The following is a 24832-nucleotide window of genomic DNA, read 5'->3' as shown; positions in this document are numbered from 1 at the left end:
ATTACAATCAGAGGTTATGTACCGTGAAATATGTAATTTGTATTATCATGTTGAGACGATTCCGGGAAGGAAGGTTAGTCCGACGGCCTCTCTGTGGGTCGCCCGCTGCTAAATCGCAGCAATTCGTTTGACATGCATGGGGAGATAATAAAAAAATAAGGTTCCGCTTTACGAGAGACTTGTTTCTTGAGACTGACAAAGTGACAGGCCGGTAAATGTCAACTTGAATACAATTCTTGGCAATCGATATATTTTATTATATACATGGGGTAATTTCCATGGAATTATAGGTCACTTCGACTACATACATATCACAATTACGTGTCCCGATCGTCTGAGGGCTGTCACATACATCAACTGGGAGAGATTCACTTATATTTACTGCCAAGTAAACACACATAATAGTGAAAACTAAAAAGTAGGTTGTATGGGATTTTTACATATATATTGCATAGGTTTTCGGTAACTATCAGATAGGAAAAGGCAAGTGGTGGTGATTATCGTTTAAAGAAGACTGGGGAAGAAGAGCCGTGGCTATAATAGCCCTAGTATTTGCCTGGTGTAAAAATGGGGAAACTACGGAAAACAATCTTCACGGCTGTCGATGATGCGTTTCGAATCTACGATCTCCAGAATGCAAGCTACATCTATATGGCCCATACAACACACTCGGTTACACATTACTATTGCTTCATCTTCCCTTCGTCGAAGCTACCGTATTTATGAGTAGATTACAATCACTGTAACAACATTATAATGAAAGCTACACTTCCCTGTACGGTGGCGTGTCGCTTTAGTGTCGATAATATTATGAGATTTAATTTGCACCGAAAGCGATACTCTTATTTGTGGGCAAGTCATGCTCAGCCATATTTGAGTAATGTGTAGGAAGACAAACAGCTGACTGGCGTTCGGCGCACGCACCGACGAATTTCATTGGTTGCGACAAGCAAAGAGTTACATGAAAGATACTTCAGTCTCCATTTTCAAACCAAAATTGAAACTTTAAGGGATGTCTAGTTAAACATCGACTGAACATTGTTTATGCAATGGAAGATCGTGAATGATTTAGACGTTGTTTAGGTAGACGATGCCTAAGGCTTAAAACTAGTCATCGTGTCTGCAATCGGCCCCAAGTCTTGAAGTCTTACAGTATGTTATGGATTTTTCCTTGCACAAAAGCACTTCCTAGTTTTGTTTTTTTTTTTACAAAAATTGGGGGGAAGATGTCCCAAAAATACTTTCATGGTCTCCCAAGATGCTGAGGTGCCAGAAATTATGCCCTACAAGAGTTACTCCACTGTCAGCAGTCCTGAAGATGGTTTTCCATAGTTTCCCATTTTCACATCAGGCAAATGTCGGGGCTATAACCTAATTATGGCCACGCTCGCTTCCTTCCCACTTTTAGCCCTTTCCTACACCATCATTGCCATAAGACCTATTTGTGTCAGTGCTGTGTAAAGCAAACTGTAAAGTGAAAACAAAAACATGCCGGTAAATCTACACTCACAAGGCTGGTGTATTACAGCGTCCATATATAACAGTGGACACTTGTTTTTTGTGTATATTTTTTCAATATTAGTGCATATTTGCAAGCATACAGGAGAAAGAGTTGATGAATTTTTAATTTTCACAACCTAATAAGTTGAAAGTTAATTTAGAGGAGAAAGAGTATTTTGCTGACGACAAACTTTCAACAATAAATCAGAAGATTATGCTTTCCAGCTGAAGGAGGGAACACTCAGCAAACAAATGAATAGAAATACAATCAAGAGAGAAAAAGGTGTTCTGAATTTTTGACTGTGAACTACAACAATCTTCAACACAGAAAAATCTTAATTTCATGTCTATTCTGAGAGCGAAGATATTTGAATGTTACATTGAGGTTGGGTAATAACCTACTGCACTGTGATGACTGCAAGAACTGTACACTAAATGCGATAAAAACTACAAACGAAGCACACTATTGGATATTCGCAGTATTTTACTCGCCAATGGGAATTTCTCGATTGCTGACAAAAAACAATGAATGCAAGGTACGAGGTGAAAAAGCCAAATATTATGATTGGACAGAAAAGACTAGGGCTACTTTCAAGAAATCAGTTTTAAGTATTAAAACCTTATATTGAGTATGAGCAAAAATATTCTCACTAATTAAAGGTAAAATAGTAAGTTAATACTCCAGTATGATAGTTCCAAGTGAACTTAGAAGTCCTTGCAGATCCTCCATTTTCAACAAATTATTAAAATAATATAGCATAGAAATACAACTTTAATAGCATTAATAATATACAGGTCTTCACTTAATTGATTTGGTTTCCTTTTAAATCTGAAAACATTTTTTTGACATATTTCTTTAAAAAATGTTCTTGTACCTGTACGGATTAAAATCTCTCCTCACTTAGGTTTCCCTGTGGTCAAACTGAATAGGAATAAAGTTAAAATTTCATAAAACAAAAGTAGTGTAGTGAAAAACATTATCAAGAAAGGAGAGCAAAATTCAGAGTGAGGAGTTTCTTCCCCCTTCATTGCATTTTTGTCCTGACAAGTTGACCTTTCTTTCGATTCTTTTTTAATTCTCAGTGCTTGCTAATGTAAGCATCACACACTAGAAATTAAAATCTAGAGCCTCAATTACAAGTGAGAAAAGAATATTTTAATCCGTAATCAACTTTTGTTTCCATCCATTAGTGATGTGTATTGTATTTACAGTGGACATACTAATATTTAGTAAGTCTACAGAGTCCATGATTAAGATTTTTGTTTATTATTTAAATAACTGAGACAAGCAACAGAAAAGATATTGATGTGCCACATTCACGCACAGAGTTAGCGATGTGAAACTGTAACTATAATTTAAATACATTTTTAATCGCATTATCACAGAAATATGAAAATAAAACCATAGAACTAATTCCTTAAATAAATTAAAATGAAGAGCTGGAAATCGCTTCAGAGATACGATAATAAAATAACCCCATTCTACCATTCCAAGAATAGTGCGTATGAAATAAATGCATGACAAAATATATACAGGTTCATTTGTTGTATATGTCTTCTTAATGACGTGTTTTAAACAAATTTGTTCAAAATTAATTATATTCATATATACATTACTTAAGTGTATCATTGTTCAAAAATAATATTGGCCTGGTAAGACTATGTCACTCTCTATTAAGAGCTTTATCCACAAAAATACAATATTACTGAGAAGACACCAATAGTAAATATATTTCTGCCTTTTCTTCCCCCATTGCTAATCAACCGGAGGCACTCCTGAGCCGACGCAGCTAGTTACCTCTCATAAAAAACCATTCATCAACCCCTTCTTGCTCTCACACATCAAATCTTCTCCTGGATAAAGGGATGCGTAAGGGCTTGGTTGATAGCAATCCTTTTTGATGAGTCTAACATCAAAATCTTCTCAAGCAAATCCTTCAACTGATGAACTTTTCTTAATTGGTCCTCAGGAAGATTCTGATTGCCGATCAGTTCAGCTAATAAGTCTCGTGAAGGATTCAGTGTTGACATTACCACAACTTTTTCCTGTAAGAAAAATGGAAAATAAAATGTCCAAGATTATACATGACCAGAATAATATGAAGCTTCCTGGAAAGATGAATACACAATATACATATATTTATCTTCATTACAGCTTCAAGATCTGAAGTAGGAATTTTTCGCAAGGCTTAATATCAGCTATTCAGGAGTCAATCTGCACATATAAGAAAGACTCCTGTTATGCGTGCTGGCAGATTCAGCTGAATAGACAGTCCATATTGTTTGTAAGAATAAGCTACTAATTACAACAATTTACAGAACAATCTATGTCTTGAGTGCAGGGTGATTGTGGTTTTCAGATGCAAAACAATGGTATTATTAGCCTCTCTTACCACTAATCACAGGAGAAAAAGTTCTGATCCCTTGTGATTGATGGTTCTGACTAAGGAAAGGGAAGTCATGAAAAGCTCCCTAGGCCTTAGAAAGCAAATACCACTGGGGGTTGGAAGAGAATGACTGAGAAGGGAAGGTCATATAGGAGCGATGTAAGATGAGCCTGGCATGCATACCTGAAATCAATGTCAAATTAAGATAGGTCCCTTTTGTTAACAATTCACACTCACATAGTGTAAGCCTGTGGATAAGGGGAAAGGAATGATATAAGGATATCAACAGTTGAGAATGCAGATGTGAAAATGTGATGTGGGCACACTTACAGTATATTATATGCTGCCACCAGCTTCAAATTTCAACATTTCATGCAGCATTTGAAGGGAATTTAGAGTGAAATACCCAGCAGTAACTCAATTTTATTACAAGATGTCTTTACATCTCATCTAATTACTAGTTCATACTCTAAGGTCTGGTTGTATAAAACATTTGATCTAAGTTTAACGAGGAAAAATGGCCACCAGTCAAGTTGAACTTCGATTTTCCGCTTTATAAACACTAATCTAAGATCATCTCTTCTTGATCGAAGTTCAGATTTGACTGCCAAATACTCGTTGGTTAGTCTCCTTGAACCTAGATCATCATCATTCATATTAAACATTGAATTAGACCTGAAGCCTTGAAGAAGTGTTTCCTTGTATCTTATCTGCATAATAATACCATAACAATATCGAGGTGAGTAATAAATATGTAAAATACTAGTATTCAAGTAGTATTGTTAAAGATCGCTGGATACATTTTTTCACACATGAGGTTATTTGTATACCATATAAACAATAGCCTACTGCAATGCAAACACATTGCTAATACCTAGTTTTATAATACTACTTCATTAATGAATTATTTTAATGATTTTTCAAGTTTACACAACAAAGCATGTTTACTTCGCGAGATCGCAATATTATCGACAGTCATGCGGCAAAACAAATTTGTATTTCATTTGTCAACAGTTACGGCCAGCTCAATTCACCATGTAAGTATTATCTAAGGGGCAAAGCAAATTGGTATTTCATTTGTTGACAGTCACGGCCAGATCAATCCCACTGTCTAAGGAAAGGGAAGTCATGAAAAGCTCCCTAGGCCTTAGAAAGCAAATACCACTGGGGGTTGGAAGAGAATGACTGAGAAGGGAAGGTCATATAGGAGCGATGTAAGAGATGAGCATTATCCAACGGGCAAAGCTATTTCGTATTTCATTTCTTTTGCGGTGTTGCAATATCCACTTTTCTGAACTCCAATTACATTTGAACTACACATGTGTAAACCGAGTTCAGTTTTGTAGAATGTGATGAAGTTGTAAACTCAGTTCATTTTCAGAACTAGGTTCTAAATTGATCTCCGGTCAGACGTCTTCATACAACCGAGCCTAAATTGGTTTCTATGTTATATTTCAATTTTTAATGCTCCTCCCCCCCATCTCTCTCTCTCTCAGTCTAGTACTGCATACGAAATACAACACCATAAAATAACCCTTGCAAATACTTGGTTCTAAAACAATCACACACACAGGATAGCATTTGGAAGACTACATAATGGATAGGTAGAGTTTCAGGAAGGAAATCCAAGATCGCAAAACATTTCTAGGACAAGGGAATCTGATCTCAATTTGGTGGTCATAAAATACCAGTCGGAAAAAAAAAAAAAAAGAGCAGAAGAACAATAAGAGAGTGTAGTGATGGGTAGACAGCAAAGAATAAATGAGAATATAAGGGAAAATCTGAACGACCTATATCAGTGTAATTTTAAAGCTTTTCAGTCTGTCAAAAACCCTAATTGTAACACATATAACACTACAACATACCTGTAAAAAAGAAAGGAGAGAACACTAGTAAACAAACAATGATGTTTCATGCTACAAGAACATCCTCAGATTCTAACAAATCACTTTTAACCATGTGTATATATGTACAATATTGTTTACATGGCATAAACTTGTCAATGATTGTGAATTGTTGATGTTATGAATAAGTGAGACAAATTATGATTGTAATAGTCCTTCACTGGTACCTTAGTAACTTTGAGAAAATTTTCTGTGCTTAACCTAAGTGGCTAAACGTCTGTTACTTCTACTATTATTTATAAATTTCATTTTCCGTATTGACAGGTTCAAAGTATAGATAAGAAATGTGTTTTTCCACCAATCAATACACATTATATGCTGCCACCAGCTTCAAATTCCAACATTTCATGCAGCATTTGAAGGGAATTTAGAGTGAAATACCCAGCAGTAACTCAATTTTATTACAAGATGTCTTTACATCTCATCTAATTACTAATTCATACTCTAAGGCCTGATTGTATAAAACATTTGATCCAAGTTTAACGAGGAAAAAAGGCCACCAGTCAAGTTGTTTACATGGCATAAACTTGTCAATGATTGTGAATTGTTGATGTTATGAATAAGTGAGACAAATTATGATTGTAATAGTCCTTCACTGGTACCTTAGTAACTTTGAGAAAATTTTCTGTGCTTAACCTAAGTGGCTAAATGTCTGTATTGATTGGTGGAAAAACACATTTCTTATCTATACTCTGTTACTTCTAGCGGCTACATTTGGACTGAAGCCTTGCTCCAGTAGTGGTTGCTATGTAAGGGCGGCGGGTAAGGGGAATGTTGTAGGCAATAACTCTCTTCAGTTGAGAGCGAAAGCGAAGCAGGGAACTGAGGGGACTGCTGTAGGCAATAACTCTGTTCACTGGAAAAAGGGAGGGGAAGTGTTGCTTGGTCATCTTACAATGTCTTTCTTGTACATTTTGAAGTAAATGCATGATGATAATTATGATGAAATAAAATTGCAGAACTGAAATCAGGAGTAACATGTACAACATTATTTTTTTGTGATAAATAATAACCTACTAAAACATCTCAAGTGGTGAGAGCGCTGCCTAAATTCAGAGAATTTCGTAGAGATAAGAATATTTTAACCCACATTTGAAACGTTTAGCATCAGAGTAGCCTCCTGTAGGATTTATTAAGCGCTAATACAAAGGGTGTGAAATGTTGCTCATTATAGCCCCTTTGTCAGCCCGGTTTATTGACACAGCCAAGAGAGAGGCAACAGCACATTTTAAGCCATCCCTTGTACCTTCCGCATTGTAAATATTTTATTCTAGCTCCAATACTTGCAATAGTATCGCATTTACAAGTATCTGTTAAAATTACATATTGTGCAGTGAACTTCAAGCAAATAATAATTTTATATTTCATCAAGATATTGCCGCAAGCGACAGTTCAACACTAATGACATGGACGTGAAATGATTCCGCAAAATGATGTAAGCAGTATGTTACAGACACCACTGTAACATCGGGCTTGACTTTTATATAGCCCGGCTCCTTGGCTGAATGGTTAGTGCACTGATTTTCAGTTTACAGGGGCCCAGATTTGATTCCTGGCTGATTCCAGAATTTTAATATTAAATGGTTAACTCGCTCGGTTCAGGGACTGGGTGTTTGTGCTGTCCTCAACATTCCTGCAATTCTCACACCACACACAATGCTATCCTGTACCACACGTAGTCTCCTATACACAGCAAATGCCAACTCACCCTTATCACAGGGTATGCCTAACAATAACCACACAAAATTATTTATTATTATTATTGCTTTCATACCATGTAAAGCATAATTTTAAGCAACAATGAAAATACTTTAGGCTGATCTTTTATGTAAATTAAGCAGGGGGGAAAGTCATAGAATCCCCATTTCCAGAGTTTCACCTGTGATTTTTTCAATTCCTCCTCCTCCTCATTATCATCAGTTTCCAGCAGTTGGCCGGGTCTGCTTTTGTGGTTCAACTCGTAAGTCACTAATGGTTTTTTGAATAACTATGATCATCATGCACTGTTTTCAGAACATATGTGGCTCCAAACAAACAAAAAAATGTTATGGGTTTTACATCCTACTAACTACTTTTACATATTTCAGAGATGCCAAAGTGCCGTAAAAGTAGTTAGTGGAATGTAAAGCCAATAATGTTATTATTATAACTCACCCTTTCTGTAACTTTATCAACTTCATGATATAAAAAGTTACAATTGGCATCAAAATGTTGCTCTTTGAATGTTCCTTTTCTTATGAGTTTGTTTGGCATCTTCCCTTTGAGATCCATGAAGAATTTCAACATCTAAAAAAAAGACGAAATTAAGACATTAACTTCCTAGAGATAATACAAAAGATACTCTTAAGTGCTTTTAATTTAAAAATTTCTAAGATACATACCTGATTATTTGTCTTCCCAGAGAACATGATTTTTCCCGTGTAAAGTTCATAAATTGTACAGCCAGCAGACCACATATCTATTCCAAAATCATAAGGAATACCTAAAACTACAAAAAGAAAATAATTACCATGTACATTCTAGGAGAAAAAAAAAAAAAAAAAAAAAAAAAAAAGAAAAAAAGAGAGAGAGAGAGAGAGAGAGAGAGAAACTTTCAGAGCCTTTCTCCACACAGAACATTTGTAGAGAATGTTTCACCAACTAGCAGTTTTTCTCCCAATGATAAAATATGAATTATGGCTATATCAACAAAGTAAAGTGAACAGCTACTTATTTGTAAAATAGTAGTACAATTTTTTTTCTAGTAGTTTAACACTGCACTAACACATCAAAGGTTTTCAGCAATGGAAGGCTGGGAAAGGACTAGAATTGGGAAGGCAGTGGTCGTGGCCTTAAGTTACAGCCCCAGCATTGCCTGGCGTGAAAATGGGAAACTACGGAAAACCATTTTCAGGACCGCCGAAGGGGAGAATTTGAACCCACCATCTCTCAAATTCAAGCTCACAGCTATCGACCCTAACCGCACAGCCAACCCACTCGGTACTCATAGAATAGCTGATCTTCAAGTAAATATAAATAACTAAGATGATACAATTGCTTACATTATCAACCAGTAGAAATTAAGGTTCTAAGGAGCACATAAGAAAGACCAGATGGGGCGAAATAAGAAATGAGGATATATGGGAAAAAGTAGGTGTAATAAGTAAATTGCAAGAAAGAACTGACAGAGCAAAGGTAAGGCGGTGTGGATACCTGATGCGAATAGGAAATGAGAGGATTATGACAAAGGCCTTCGAGAAAATAATTGCTCGAAAGAGAGCTACAGGACAATCTTGAATGAACTGGAGTGACTCTGTAGTGGAAAGTATTCAAGTACAGTGGCCTCAATATAGGAAGATGTCTCGCTCACACATGCATATTGTTTCCCCACCGTGATCTATTCTGACAGTGAGCTATGTACAGGCTCCTTCTAAGTAGATAAGTGAATCAGCGACTACTGGGATACAGTACAAGTGAAAAGAAAATGATGTTGAAATTTAATTATAACGTGAGCACTTAATTGCGCTAACATGATAAAAACTATGACAAATAACAATCTTATTTGATAACCTGTTAGGAGAAGCGTGAGTAAATTTTACCCACCGCAAAATTAATTGATAATGATTCTTGGTTGAAGGATTATTTTGTCTTCTACCCCTTGCTACTTTCCTTAATGAACTGTTCCAAACATTTTTTTATTTTTTTATTTTGCTTTACGTCGCACCGACACAGACAGGTCTTAGGCGACGATCCGGCGATCGTATAGGAAAGGCGTAGGAGTGGGAAGGAAGAGGCCATGGCCTTAATTAAGGTACAGCCCAAGCATTTGCCAGGTGTGAAAATGGGAAATGATGGAAAACCATCCTCAGGACTGTAGTGGGGTTTTCGACCCCTATCTCCCAGATGCAAGCTCACAGCTGCGTGCCCCTAACCGCACAGCCAAAACAGTTGTTATTGCTTGATATTTTACTAGCATTTGTCTTATTCATGCCGGTGACATGTTTGTGTGCTGATGCAAGTCTTGGATAATTTCTACCCAGGGTGTGCGTTAAAGTTGATTACAGTGAGTGAGCTTTAATTGTTTCATTGAGGTGGTTAGAGAAGGTATATGACAGTGTCCGTAGAAACAAGATCTGGGAAGCTATGAGAGTAAAAGCAGTAAATGGGCAGGTAGTGACAAGAGTGAAAAATATGTATGATGGAAGCGGAAACTGCGTTTAAGTCGGAACCAAAAGAACTGGATGGTTTAAGTTAACAAATGGTGTAAAGCAATGAGATGCTCTCTCACCTCTACTATTTATAGTGGTGACAGATGATATAATACCGAAGGTAGCACAGGCCACTTGGGAGAGAAGAATGAAAGCAGCGTTGTTTGCAGATGATTTATCAATATGGAGAAACAGTGAGAGTGAAGTGCAGGAACAGCTAAATGTATGGGAGGAAGTTGTGTCATCTTACAGAATAAAATTCTCAGCCCAAAAGAGTGCAGTGCCAAAACAACATTTCAAAGGAAGAAAATGATGCAGATTTTCAACCCCGGAGATTACCTCCGTGCAAGACTAGTAGTGTAATGAAACTTGCATTACTAGATAAGGGTTAAACAATGAAAGCTAAAGGAAGAAGACTGTAAGCAGAAGTTCCAAGAAGTGATCAAAAACAAGTATCCAATATCTGAATCCACCCGTGGTGATCAGGAATGGAATAATTTTAAAAATAGTTTCATCAGTAGTGCAAAAAAAGTGTATGGAGAAACAAGCAGGAAAATAATGAATAAAATAATGTCCTGGTGGAATGCTGATTGAAAGTAATAGAAAAATTAGATAAGGCCAAAAAAGTGAGGGATGTTGAAAAAGCAAGAAATCGTGACAACAAGCAACTGAAAGATGAGGAGAAAATTCAAAAATAGACCAAGAATTCCAAAATATGAAATCAGAAGTAAAAGGGATTGTGAGAGAAGAGGAGAAGCAGAGGGGTAAATTTACCCAAAAGTTACAGGAAGATGGTAAAGGAAACACAAAGATGCTGTACAGCCTAGTTAAGAATAAGAGATCTGACAAAGAGGACATCAAAGCAATAGAAAGAGTAAATGGGAATATGGTTAGGAGGGAACAAGAGATTAGAAACAAAGTGACAACCTATTTTGATACACTCCTGAATGAGGGAAAGACTACTGAAAAGGTGGAAGAAGGGCTGAAGACAGATAATGTTCCAATTACTTGGTCTGAGGTGGAAATTGCACAAAATTAAAATTAGTCAGCTGGACTTCACCAGAGGAGCAGGTATGCCTAGAGTGCAGTGGCTATACAATACTTTGAGAGCAATATGGTGTGAAAACCAAATTCCAGAGGATAACACAAAAGGTATTATTACCCTACCTTGTAAGACATTACTTTGGGATAACAAGGTGCCAATGAGAACCAAGATGACTTTGTATGTCATGCTTGGCGCCCATTCTCACATACAGTCTAGAAACATATATGCCGAGAGAGAGTTTAGTAAATTGCAGGAATGCAAAATAATGTTTCTACAAATTACCCTCCAAAAAAACACACCAGGGGCCTATTCCACAAAAGTATGGTCTTGTACATTACAAGTTACTAGTGTGCGTTCTTGTAATGTATGGAGTTGTACATTTCTGTTCCACAAAAGATTGAAAGTCTCTTGTACATTACCAGTGAATTGTTACAAGTTTTACAAGTGACGACATATCAATAAACATACTACGTCATAGCATGAATCAGCTGTTTATCTTCGTATTCCATTCGCTGAATTAGGTTATGCCTGCCTCATTTATCGTAATATCGTATTTTAAGGTAACTTATGAAACAAAGATTCAAAGAACTAATATTCCTGTGAATTTCTTAATGCTACGATTTTATTTTTTAGTTTATTTCTTTGATGATAGGAAATTACTCTGTTATTATCACCTATTCTGTTCTTCCGCGATCCTCGCATATGTTTCATGACAGTCTGACATACCTTGGCCTGTCATTTAGGAATCAGATGCCGCTAATAACAATATTCGGCCGCCAAACTTAATTGTTACGAAATTGCAAACTCTGCATGAATTGTTAAAATGATATCAAGAGAAACACTCATTTTGAAGGAAATAGAAAGAAGGAAAGATATTTGTTTCGGTGCATTCAGCGAGAGTCTGAAAAAACAAGACAAAATATATGGTTGGATAGCAATATTTGACTTGGGAAAAGCTCATGGAGCTTTTGAGGGGAAAAGTTGGACGTATTTAAGAGATATTCTGCTCAATGATTCCAGGAATGTCCTTCTTGGAACATGTTTGTTCAGTATTTTCAGGCCAACAAACAAGTTGAGGAAATTTTATATCATTTATTGCAGCTACCACAGACAGAAGATTTTGCCATCCCATGCATATCTGCAATACAATGGTACTGACCACTAATTCCTAGCCAATGTAATGTTGTTAGTAACTATTGTTTAGCAGAGAGAGAGATTTATTTCAGTTCATAGGATGTTTTAACCTATTCCCAATATCTATCAAAAGTTCTTCCACTTGTATTGAGCTTAACCTAAAATGTTCATTGTATTCAAATACAGTGTTAAACTGGAAGTTTATTCTTTTCCTGTACAGACAGTAGTTTTCATTTTCATCACCATCACTACTGCTAGACCACATATTTATGAAAATATATCTGAAATAAGCATATTTAAATAGCACTAGTACATTTATATATTATTGTCCCTTCACTGGTAGAGAATACTTCTCAATTCACTAGTAAGTTACAAGTACTAGTACTTTCGTGGAACACACCCATAAAAATTCACTGGTAATTTGTATGTAAAGTACAACTGTAGAAAATTCTTTTGTGGAACAGATACTCTGGTATTTGTACTAGTTACTAGAGAATTTACTTGTAATGTACAAGACCATACCTTTGTGGAATAGGCCCCAGGACTGTGTAAGGAACAATGACATCAGAATGGAACTAGAAGTGGACTTAACAGAAAAGAGCTAAGGACATCAAGACTAACATGGTATGGACTTGAAAAGCGAATGCCTGGCACAAGGACATCATGTGCAGGCAGAGAAAGAAGGGTTAAAAGAAGGAGGCCAGTGGGAAGACCTAGGAAGATGATGATGCTGCTGCTTGTTTTAAGGGGCCTAACATTGAAGGTCATCGGCCCCAACCTAGGAAAAGATGGCTACACCAGCTGAGAAAGGATGTTGAGAGAAGAGGAGGGAAATGGAAGTCTGTGGTGAGAGAAGAGGCATTTCTGGACAGACAACAACGGCAGAGATTCATTCAAAACCACTCTACGCGGAACACTGGAGGGGTTCTATGATGGTAATGATGATAATGACAATGATTAATTTCTAAAATCTCTAAGTACTTTTGTAGTTATCATATGTTGTAAACGTGGAAACAGTAATGCCATCTTTGAACACACAACACTCTTCTATATGTTGTGGTGTGAATGCAGTTGTAATTGTTATCTATTATTAGTTCGAGGAAACTTCCTGTTTTAACCAAGCAAGTGTCTGTGCGGTTTAGGTTACATAACTATCAGCTTACAATCAGGAGATAGTGGGTTTGAACCCAACTGTCGGCAGCTCTGAAGATGGTTTTCCATGGTTTCCCATTTTCACACCAGGCAAATGCTGGGGCAGTTCCTTAATTAAGGCCACAATTCCTTCATTCCCACTCCTAGCCCTTTCCTATCTCATAGCATCCATAAGATCTGTGTCAGCATGACGAAAAGCAAATTAAAAAAAAAAAGTAACAAATACACTATGTCTTTAACAATAATTTCAAATCTTTTATGAAAAAAAAAAAAAAAACAACAACAAATTCATTCATGGTACAGTAAAACCTGCCTTTAGAGGAACCTTTATGAACTGGAAAACTGTCCGTATCAGAAAATTTTCTCCCGTCCTGTGAATTATGGTTTAATTATTCATTTATGTTTACCTGTACGTAGCGGAAGTTGTCTGATGTGGAAACTGATGGAAATTTTTGTCACTATAAACGTAAAAATATATATAAATTTCCTTCCTAACCCTTTTCAGTACATATGTATTCCAAATTGATCTAAGATGGCCGAGATACTGATTACTACAACGAACTATCAAACAGTATAGTTATGCTGATGTCAGTGCAGAAGATTACATGGACATTGATCTAGAAGTTGAGACAGAAGCGGCATTAGAAAGTATCAAACAGTTCATCACCCATCACCTCCATGAAAAGGAACAGAAATTTATGGCGGTGAAGATAAGAAAGAAGATGAAGAAGAAGAGAGTTTATATAACATGAAGTCCTACTGACATTCCCTATCAGCCATAAAGAATATTCAGTCTATTTTGCTAATGAAAAATGACACAGAATTATCAACATTATTTGCCTAGCCCGTATTTTAAATTCAGAACCATGCTACCAGGGATTGTTGCGTCCAGCATACAATTCTGGAAAGAAGTAAATGACAGTACTGTACAGTATTACTATAGGTGTTATTTCTATAAAACATTCAATAAGTATGCATACTGTACTATTGTGCACTGTGAGGAGGTTCTAAGTAAGAACAGATTTATGTTAGAGCTGATGAACTAGTGTATAGAAGTGTCGTATAAATATACTGCTGGATCTAACGGAGGTATGCACTTATAAATTCTGTGTTATTTTGTAACCACCTTTACGAACCGGAATCCTGCACACAGCGAAAAAAAAATCTGATCCATTGGATATCTGCTGAGGACAGATTTTACTGTATAACAAATTGGTGATGAAGATAAAAGCACTATATAGTCCAGCACGAATGGAAAAAGCAATCGCCGAGCATAAAAAAGAGATACATTAAGTGATCTAACCTTCGAATCATGTTCACAGTTTTCAACAACAACTGTAAATTACAAAATCAAATGTGGATCTTCAGGTAAGCAGTCACAACATTCTTCTCAATTCTGGCATACCATCTCATATTTTATTTTATTGCAAATCACTGTTCAATGTAACCAACAGGCATAATCAGTTATGATGAATGCCAAACCATTCCTACAATTCATGCAATTTCAACAAACAAAGCTTTAAAAAAAAATTGGATTAGCAATGAAAAAGTAATCCTGAGCCCATGGCATCTGTAACTTTGCCAAGTGTAACTGTAAATACGGCATATTACCTTGTTTTGAGAATTTTGAACCCTCAGAAGAATCATTTCATAATTGCAAATCTTGGTTTGAAAATTACCTTGAAATGAAAGGTATAAATAATAATAATAATAATAATAATAATAATAATGAATTACAAATATATATACTGTACCTATTACATGTATGAGAAGCTCTGTATTAGTACTTTTATAATTCTGTTTTTTCTGAATTGATATAGATTTGATGCTGTTGTTATGAAACTTAAAAGTCATCTTTGTAATATACACTTACTGGTGTCCTGAATTTTATAGTAGTTTTTTTGGAAAATATGAAAATTATGGTGCTGTGAAGGATTAGTGACAGTTGCTATGGTTATTATAAACAAGTCTTTTATATTCTTTGAAGATTGAAGTTTCTTTATACGGTGAATATTTTAAAATTATGATATTTTATACACTTTATATGTATTTTATCTATATCATGAAGAACTTGGCATATTACCTATTTGTTATTGTTCTGTATATTATCTAAAATTAACTTTATGTGGAATACATAACCTCTCCTGGCATTGAAAAGGACAGTGAAATGGACAAAGATTGGAAGAAGAAAAATACTTTTAGATGTGCTACCTGGAATGTACAAGGTATCTCACACAAAGATGACCAGCTGGACGACATTCTCGCAAAAAAAGACATTTTAATTGCGGCAATTTCAGAAACAAAAAGAAAGCTTCAGGGATCAAAAGAGACAGTAAATTATTTACAGTTTTACAGTGGGGTTGACAGAGATACTAGAGCACAGGCGGGTGTACTGCTCATGGTACACAAAAGATTAAGATCAACAATTGATAACTACACTTTTTGGAATGAAAGGATTATCCAATTAAGACTAAAACTATTCAGGGGTTATCTTACAGTTATAGGGGTATACGCTCCAGTGGAGGGCAATACAAACGAAAGTGATGGGTTCTATAATGATCTGCAAAAGATAGTCAATAAAATTAACAAACAAGATATGCTACTATTACTGGGAGACTTCAATGCCAGAGTTGGTAATGAGAAAATTCAGAATCACATCGGAATCCACGGAGAAACAACCCGTAATAACAATGGAACGAAATTAATAGATTTCACTGTCTTCAATCAGTTAAAGATTATGAACACAATGTTCCCACACAAGGACACCCACAAGTATACGTGGTCTGCACGAAATCAGAAATCGATTATAGATTATATAATTTGTAATAGTAAATCGGCAGATTTAGTCTTGGATACAAGAGTCTATCGAGGCCCTGAATTGGAAACTGATCACTATCTATTAGTAGCACCTATTCGTCTGAGGCCTAGATGGTATAAAAGAAACACACAAACAACACAAGAAATTAAAACTTCTTATAAGGTTAACCTATTAAGAGACCCCAGTATAAAATGGCTGTACCAGAACAGACTTAACGAACTTACACAGATGACACCAGTTAGTGACAATGTGGAAATGGAGTGGTCTAATTTGTGTTCAATTTTAAAGCAGTCTGCTTTTGAGAGTTTGGGAGTTAAGAAAAAATGGCAGAGGAAAAAGGGTTTAAGAATCTGGGATGAAGAGATTGAAAAGGTTATTTCAGACAAAAGAAATGCTTATAAAAAATTTTTGTCAACTGGCAAATTAGAAGATAAAATAGAGTATCACCACAAGAGAGCAATAGCAAAAAGGGAAGTGCGAAAAAAGCACAGAAAGAGTTGGGAAAACTTTGTTTCACAACTGGAGACTGATATAACAAGACCACAACCACAGACCTATAAAATACTCAAGAAACTAAATAATGATGTAAAAGAAGACATACGCATTAATGCAATACCTCTAACGGAGTGGCTCATTTATTTTTGGAACCTTTGGAGAGGTTCAAATATTGAGCCATTTCTTCTGCCAACATCTCTTAACAAGTCTTCGGAAATCATTACACTCGAAGAACTGGAGCTAATACTCAGAAAACTTAGAAATGGAAAAGCATCTGGAGAAGATTCAATAAATGCAGAATTATTCAAGTATTCCAGTGACACCTTCAAGCAAAGATTTCTCAAATTCATCAATTTAATTTGGAATGGCAACAGACCACCAGAGAATTGGCAAAAAGCTATAGTTATTCCTCTTCATAAGAAGGGCAGTGTGAAAGATTGTGGAAATTACAGAGGGATAAGTATACTCAACTCAGGTTACAAAATTTACTCAAATATTGTCAGAGAAAAATTGTTCAGGTATTATGAAAATGTGATTGGAAATGAACAACATGGATTTCGAAAGGGACGCTCATGTGCTGATGCTTACTTTACCTTGAAAATCTTAGTCGAAAAACGCAGGGAATTTAACTTGGAAACTCACATAGCATTTGTTGATTTTAAGAAAGCCTTTGACCTAGTTAATAGGAACAGACTTCTTAATATCTTAGCAGAAGATAATGTCCCACAACAGTTAATGGATAACATATACAACATGTACAGTGACAACCTTATTGCAATAAAGTTAGGTAATCATCAGACTGAATGGAAACCGATCAGCAGAGGTGTGAGACAAGGTTGTGGACTTTCTCCTTTGTTGTTCATAATCTATATGAACAACATAATACAGGAATGGAGACATGAAAAGCATGGATCAATCCCAGTCAGCAGATATCTCACACATCTAGATGCCATACTCTTTGCTGATGATGTTGCATTGGTAGCATCATCAGAAGATGATCTTCAGTGGTCAGTATTTAATCTCCAGAAAGTCTCTTCAAAATTCGACATGATCATTTCACCACAAAAGAGCAAAATAATGGCCTTTAAGGGGAAGGACCCTATTCCAAGTAAAATCTGTTTAGATAATAAAATTTTGGAAAGAGTCAACGAATTCAATTATCTGGGATACAATTTATCTTACCAAGGGGAAATTGATATCTCTGCAAAAATAACCAAATTTACCAGAACAACAGGAATCATAAATCATATCATGAAGCCATCTCTTGTCCAAAAACACACTCGCTTACGTCTTTATAACACTTTAGCCAGACCAACGCTTTGCTACGGCAGTGAGGCATGGACAATAAGAACTCAAGACATTTCCAGAATTACAGCACGTGAAATGACATTCATGCGCAGAACAGCAGGCTATACGAAATGGGATCGTATAAGAAATGAAGATGTGCTTAAGGGACTGAATGTGAAATCAGTAATCAATTACATCTATGATTACCAAGAAAACTGGAAACGTCATGTTCAAAGGATGGAATCTGGAAGACTACCAAAGGAGATCCTACGCTATCAACCAACAGGACAGAGATCTATAGGACGTCCAATGAAGCGATGGAAAGAAAATGCAAGACCATAACAGGCCACATGGCCCAGTACTTGGAAGGATGATGATGATGATTATGACATAACCTCTCCTGCCCAAACGCCAACCTCACCTTCCCGAGATGAAAAACCTGTTCCCAGCCCTGTTGACAGAGTCACGGCGGTATAACCGTTACATCCATTATGGAGGAAATGCTGTGATTTCAGCTAGTCCATTAGCTGAGAGGTGGCAGCCCCACCAATGGTCTTACTTCCTTCAGGCTAGCAACCCGTCGGAAGGACATTTGATTGCTTTCAAGTCTTGCAAAAAGTAAAATGCAAGACCGTAACGGGTCACATGGCCCAATACTTGGAAGGAAGATGATGATGATAATAATAATAATAATAATAATAATAATAATAATAATAATAATAATAATAATACCCGTGTGGGGATTTACCGGTTACCTCCATCGGGCGCGTCCCATTGGAATTGGGGAAGCTCGCTGGCTCTGCCGCCAGCAGAGTCAGAGGGTAGTAGGGAAATAAAATACCACCATGAAAAAAAAACTGGTCCCTTGCCAGGGTTACGGCGAAGACTGGTAAATGACCAGAAGCCAGAAAACATCTTGAGGCAACCTCTAGGGCTAACAACCCTAGTTGTAAAAGGATGGGTACCCGTCCAAAGCAAAGTCAAGTCAAAAAGCATGATGGCACAACATTTTAAGAAACATACCCCAGGGGGTAAATCTTCGGATAAATCCCTCGTCGTGAACGCCACGGGGCACGAGTCTCGTTCGGATTCTGGGGGAGATGATATAGATGTTGATTTGCATAGGGAAAACTTCGGCAAAGGGTCGAGGAGTTACAGGAGAAGGCTAGACCAAATGACTGTGACTTTAACAACGCCAAAAGTCTCCTTGCACTACTAGCCATGCGTCTTGGTGGGTGTGCTAGGTGCCAACTGATGAGCCCGGCCTAGCACACGGGGGCGAAACGCAGGCAACCAGGAGTGAGTTAGCTGGAAGATTTGTAATGTCCAATAACAGACTATTTATATTGGTATTCTGGGGGAGACTCGACATCATGCAAGAGACGAGTCGGAGCGTCTCGGTGTACCCCCGAAGAGTCAAAAACTCAGGCCAAAATTTAAAACCTTTCTAGCAACTTTCAACATAAACTCACTTACACAAACTGGCAAGCTGAAAACCCTCACCAAAGCTCTTCACGAAAATCAGATATCCATAATGGCCCTGCAGGAAACAAGGTACCCAGATGAAGAGATTTTTGAATCCAAAGAGATTTTTGAATCCGAAGGCTACCGATTTTTCAAGAGCAAAGCGCAAAGAGGAATCCTCAATGGAGCTGTGATGCTTGGAACCGCGTTTGCTGTTAGAACCAATCGGTTGCAAATTTCGAACCTGTGAATGACAGATTGTCTATACTCACAATTAAATGCGCAAACAAAACCTATGTTCTAGTTAACGCACATGCTCCTACAAACGATAAGAACAAGTCTGATCCAGACGAAGTTGATAATTTCTGGGATCTACTGGATGAAAAATTAAACAAAATCCCCAAACACCATGTCAAGCTTCTTTTGGGCTACTTCAATGCCCAACTAGGTCGTGAACAGAAGTACAACAAAGTTATAGGAAATTACCCTGCTCACAAAAGAACCAATCCCAACGGCAAAAGACTGGTGTCCATTTGCGAAAATCACAACCTGCAGGTCATGTCGACCCACTTTCGCCATCTACCCAGAAAGCAAATGACTTGGCGTTCTCCCGTTCAAGCTCTCGGAGAGTTCAAAATTGATCATGTTGCAATCTCCAGGCGAAACAGCCCTGAGATTATGAATGTCAAGGTAAAGAAAGGCATCAATGTGGCCTCAGATCATTATGTCTCTTATCAAATTCAAACCAATTCCCGCAAACACAAGGAAGACAACCAAACAGATCACACGCTTCGACAATGATAAACTTCGGCAAAGGGTCGAGGAGTTACAGGAGAAGGCTAGACCAAATTACTATGACTTTAACAACGCCAAAAGTCTCCTTGTTGAGGCCGCCAAAGACGTTGCAGAAATCAAGAGAAGCAAAAAGCATGCCTGGTGGAATGGTACCTGCGAATCAGTCCTCCAAGAAAGACTCAATGCGTGGAAACAGTACTACTCTACGAAATCAGAAAATGATTCGGAAACCTACAAAACCCAACGTGCCCAAGCAGCTAGGGTGTTCAGAACTGAGAAACGTAAATACGAAAAATCTCTCATTGAAAAGATAGAACAAAACTTTAGGAAGAATGAAAGCAGAGAGTACTACAGAGCCTTCAAACGCAAACTCGCTGGCTATAAACCACCATCTCTATGCTTTGAGCGAAAGGACGGCACACTGGCGACGTAAAATGAAGAAAATTGCAGCATTCTGGCAGATTACTTCAAGAATTTACTTAATTGCTCTAAACCGCAAAGAGCCATTGAGACCAAGGAACCCTTACTCAGGTACCCAGATTCCAGACCACCCGACAGAGATGAAATCAAGCGCCACATTGCCCGTCTCAAAAATAACAAAGCGCCGGGGGAAGACTCAGTAGTAGCAGAACTATGGAAATAAGCTGCAGAGGAATCACTTGATATCTTGCAAAAGCAAATAGAAGAAATTTGGAACAAGAAGACCCTACCCGAAGATTGGAAAATAGCTTTGATCCATCCATTACACAAAAAAGGCAGCATGAAGAACATCAACAACTACAGAGGAATATCTTTGCTACCCGTGACTTACAAAATTCTATCACTTGCCATCCTGGAGCGTTTGGAAGCACAAGTCGAACATCAAATAGGTGAATACCAAGGAGGGTTCAGAAAAGGTCGCTCAACAGCTGAACAGATCCAAAATCTCAAAACGATCATCAGATATTGTGCACTAAGGTCCAAGCAGTATGTGTCTGTCTTTGTGGACTTTAAGAAAGCGTACGACTCCATTGACCGGGAAGTCCTGCTAAACATCTTAAATGAATTTGGAGTTGATTTGAAACTGCTGGCATTAATTAGAGCCACCCTGACCGATACAAAATCCAAGGTGAAGTTCCACGGATGTCTCGCGCATTCCTTTGACATCAAAACAGGAGTCTGACAAGGTGATGGGCTATCCCCGATACTCTTCAACCGTGTTCTTGAAAAGATCATCAGAACCTGGCGGGTGAGATTACAGGAAACCAACTACAGTCCATTGAGAATAGGAACCAAATCCAAGGGGATCGCAACAGACTGCTTAGCATTTGCCGATGATATTGCTGTTCTCTCAAACGACATAGAAACCGCTAGAGCTCAAGTTGAAATTTTAAAGGAAATTGCCGAACAACTGGTTTGCAGATATCGTTTGAGAAAACAGAAGTAATGACTAACATCAAAGAGGCTCCACCAAAACTCCATACAAAATATGGGGACATCACCCGAGTAGACAAATTCAAATACCTGGGTGAGATCATCATGAAAAATGGACTGGACAAAGAAGCACTTCAGGAGCGAGTACGCAAACTGGAAATAGCCTACCAAACATCCCGCACAATCTACAACAAAAAATGCCTTTCCCAAAACACCAAGATACGTCACTATGAAACAGTTCTGAAGCCAGTAGTTCTATATGCAGCCGAAACCCTGTCTCTAAATGCCAACAAAGGACTCCTTGAAGAACTGGAGAAAAGAGAACGCAAAATTGTGAGAGGAATCTTGGGATCAAAGTACAGAAATGGAATCCATCAAAAGAGATCCAACAAGGAAGTCTACAGAAAAATAGAGGAAATTACCGACACAATCAGAAAAAGACGGGCACGATTTTACGGTCATCTGAAAAGAATGGACGAAAGAAAGTTAACTAAAGAAATATTTCACTTTTTTGATTCAAACCCCTAAACCACAATTCCCTGGTTTAGAAATACCAAAGAAGACCTGCAAACGCTACATATCTCAGCTGAGGACGCCCTTAACAGAGATCTCTTCCGCAAGAAAATATTGACGAACGGTCTAAACCGAGACGAGCAACCGAAGAGAAGACACGGTGCCCCTTGGACAGAGGAGCGTAAGCAGGCACACTCACAAAGAATGAGGGAAATTTGGGCTCTAAAGAAGGCCAAGTTCAGTGTCAAATGCAGCAAGACTTAACGTGGTCCTTGATGGCCCCAGCAAATTATATAATAATAATAATAATAATAATAATAATTGTACCGGGCGGTACACCTCTACTCTGTTTATTTAAAAGTTGCGCCAGTTGAAACTCCTCTTCTGGAGGAAGGTTGAACTTTATCTATTCTATTAATTCTCTACTTTCTCAGAAGATGTCACCACGTGGAAAATTTTGAGTTTGTGAACTGTGTCACTTTTGATGTGTTTTTGTTTCGCTTGAAGTAAGAAGTGTGAACTTTCTCTTCTAGAGGACACTACTGAAGATCAACAATAGTGCGACCTAGTGCGGAGTTAAAGAACTATTTTGTTGGAGAAATTTTTATTTCAAAAGTTTGTTTCTTGTTAAATTTCTTTCTGTTATCGTTTAAGTTGGCTGTATACCCCTCTTTTTCCCCTTATTTTGGATCTAGCCAATCCCGAATTTCTTTAATTAATTTTCCACCAATAATGTGTTTCTTTTTCCTCTATGTAGGGGTTTCTTTTCCCGAACCAATAAAAATTTTGTGGGAGGGTGTTTTCTTTCCCCTAACGCCTAGAATCTTCCGCGAGACGATATAAACTGCTGATTTTAGGGTCTCCAGGCCACTTCTGTTCCATCTTTCAGTGTATTAAGTACATTGCAGGAGGCGGGAAGCGCCTCTTTCCTCGGCAGCGATCTACTACCAGGTAATGGCCTATTAATATCTTCTTTTCTTGCTAGGTCGGCAGTTTAACTCTCGCGGCGGGTTCGAAGCGTTTTCCATCATGTAACCTTTTCCTAAAATGTAACTACTCTTTTCTTCTTTTCTTGTAAAGTTACATATTGGGATAGAGAGTGCTAACCCTCTCGAGCTCCCACTCACATTTGTTTTGAGGTGAACTTATTTTCTCAAACTTTTCTTCGTTTATGTAATGTAAAGTGTTCTTCTCTAAGTCACCTCTGTAGTATGGGATTAGCCCTTGCGTTAGTGGCCCAGAGCCAGATTAGGTTTTAAAAGCAAAGTGTATTAGGAGTGCAAGTTCGCCTCCTCTCAAGTTGTATTTTAGAGGTCATGTATTAATCTTTTCTCACCTAATAGACCTCAGTAGGTTGGGTATTTTACCCCTGTGTATATGTCCTTTGAGGACGACTTGAAAGTTGAGTTTGGTGTGGCCTGGGAGAGGCTTAACTTTAAGAGCGAGTGGCTCTTTTCTAAAACTGAGAGTTGTATGCCTCGAGGAGGCTTTGCTGTGTAATTTGGAGCAAGGGCTCCAGGGTTTGAGTGGGGTCTTCTGCCCCTTTTGTTGAAATTGGTATATCGTAAAGTTGAGCTAGTTGCTCAAGAATTGTGTTTTCAGGGCTCGAAGCCCAAATTCTTTAATCCCTGTAATTGTACATTTCAAGTTGTATTTCGGCTACTAAGTACCTGTTCTATTTGTTGTTACCTAATTTTGAAAAGAAAATATAACCTTGTTAAATTTTAAAATTTAATTTCTCTTTAGTAGCTTGAGACCTATTCACCACCCAGCACCTTCTTTCATGCTTAACTACCACAAAAACTCGGTAACAATAATAATAATAAATTAATTAATAAATAGAGAAATGTACACTCAAGTTTGAGTATTAAATAAATTTCACATTTCAGTCTTTGCTATAGTCTGTAATTGTCCTGGTTCTTTTCGTGCATGTTATGATGTGATGTCTACTACACTTCTGTCCACACAAAGTGCACTTACAATCTTCGTCTGGCTCATGGAACTTCTGGTTTACGGATATCTTGTGGTGAAACCCATGTATGGAGAGTTGTGTTATCACGTGGCGCTGTGTGTTGCACACTCTAGTCCATCTATCGTCTGTCATCGCTGGTGAGGCGTAGAAGTCGAGGTCGATTTCACTTTTCTTCCTTTTGTCGATGTTTACTAGTGCCCTGCTTGCTTCCATTGATTGTAGGTAGAATTGTGATCGTATGCCTTCTATGAAATACGTCTCCCGCATCATTTCGTATACCATCCGGGATGGCGCTGTCTTTCCAACTCTGGTAATCCTCTTCATGAACATTGCTTTTATTCTTTCTATTCTCATCAGGTCTCCGATCTTCAGCTTTTCCCACATGATCTCAATTCCATATGTTATCACTGGCGCTACTGTTGTCTTGAAAAGTCTCATCGCCGTGCTGATTGATAGGTTTGAAATGTTTGGGATGCTGGATGAGGCTCTGATTGCTGCTGCCGTTCTTTCTTGAATATGTATATCAAAGGACACCGCCGCTGTCTGTAGTGTTATTCCCAAATATTTGTAATTTCGTACCTTTTGTAATGGCCTTTGGTGTAATGTTATGTTGTCTTTGGGCGTTGATTTCCCACCTTTTCTGAAGGTCATTTGTACTGTCTTTTCTTCATTTAACTGTAGGCTGTTTTCCTCCGCCCAGGTCTCTAGTCTGCGGACTGCCCTTGCACCTCCTCCTTTTCTTTCGCTCCGATCAGCATGTCATCTG

General features: G+C 37.6%; 1 protein-coding gene across 7 annotated transcripts in view; it reads right to left on the bottom strand.

Moving 5' to 3' along the window:
* Positions 1 to 24832, bottom strand: part of Prp4k (Pre-mRNA processing factor 4 kinase) — a 355103-nt gene that overhangs the window by 98570 nt on the left and 231701 nt on the right. For 6 of the 7 annotated variants that reach the window (XR_010859850.2, XR_010859849.2, XR_010859851.2 and 3 more), the window contains exons 14-16: positions 8173 to 8279; positions 7946 to 8077; positions 3299 to 3546 (exon numbers count right to left, since the gene is read on the bottom strand). Coding sequence is in view for 2 of the 7 variants with exons in the window: in XM_067145757.2 (XP_067001858.2) it covers positions 3343 to 3546; positions 7946 to 8077; positions 8173 to 8279 (443 nt within the window). In the remaining 5 variants the exon portion in view is untranslated. Of the gene's footprint in view, positions 1 to 2254; positions 3547 to 7945; positions 8078 to 8172; positions 8280 to 24832 lie in introns of those variants that run through there. The other variant, XM_067145756.2, reaches the window with a different exon arrangement.

The sequence above is a fragment of the Anabrus simplex genome, chromosome 4, assembly GCF_040414725.1.
Source record: "Anabrus simplex isolate iqAnaSimp1 chromosome 4, ASM4041472v1, whole genome shotgun sequence".
NCBI lineage: Eukaryota > Metazoa > Arthropoda > Insecta > Orthoptera > Tettigoniidae > Anabrus > Anabrus simplex.
Note: the sequence above shows the minus strand (reverse complement) of the source record. Positions and strands in the feature narration are given on the sequence as shown.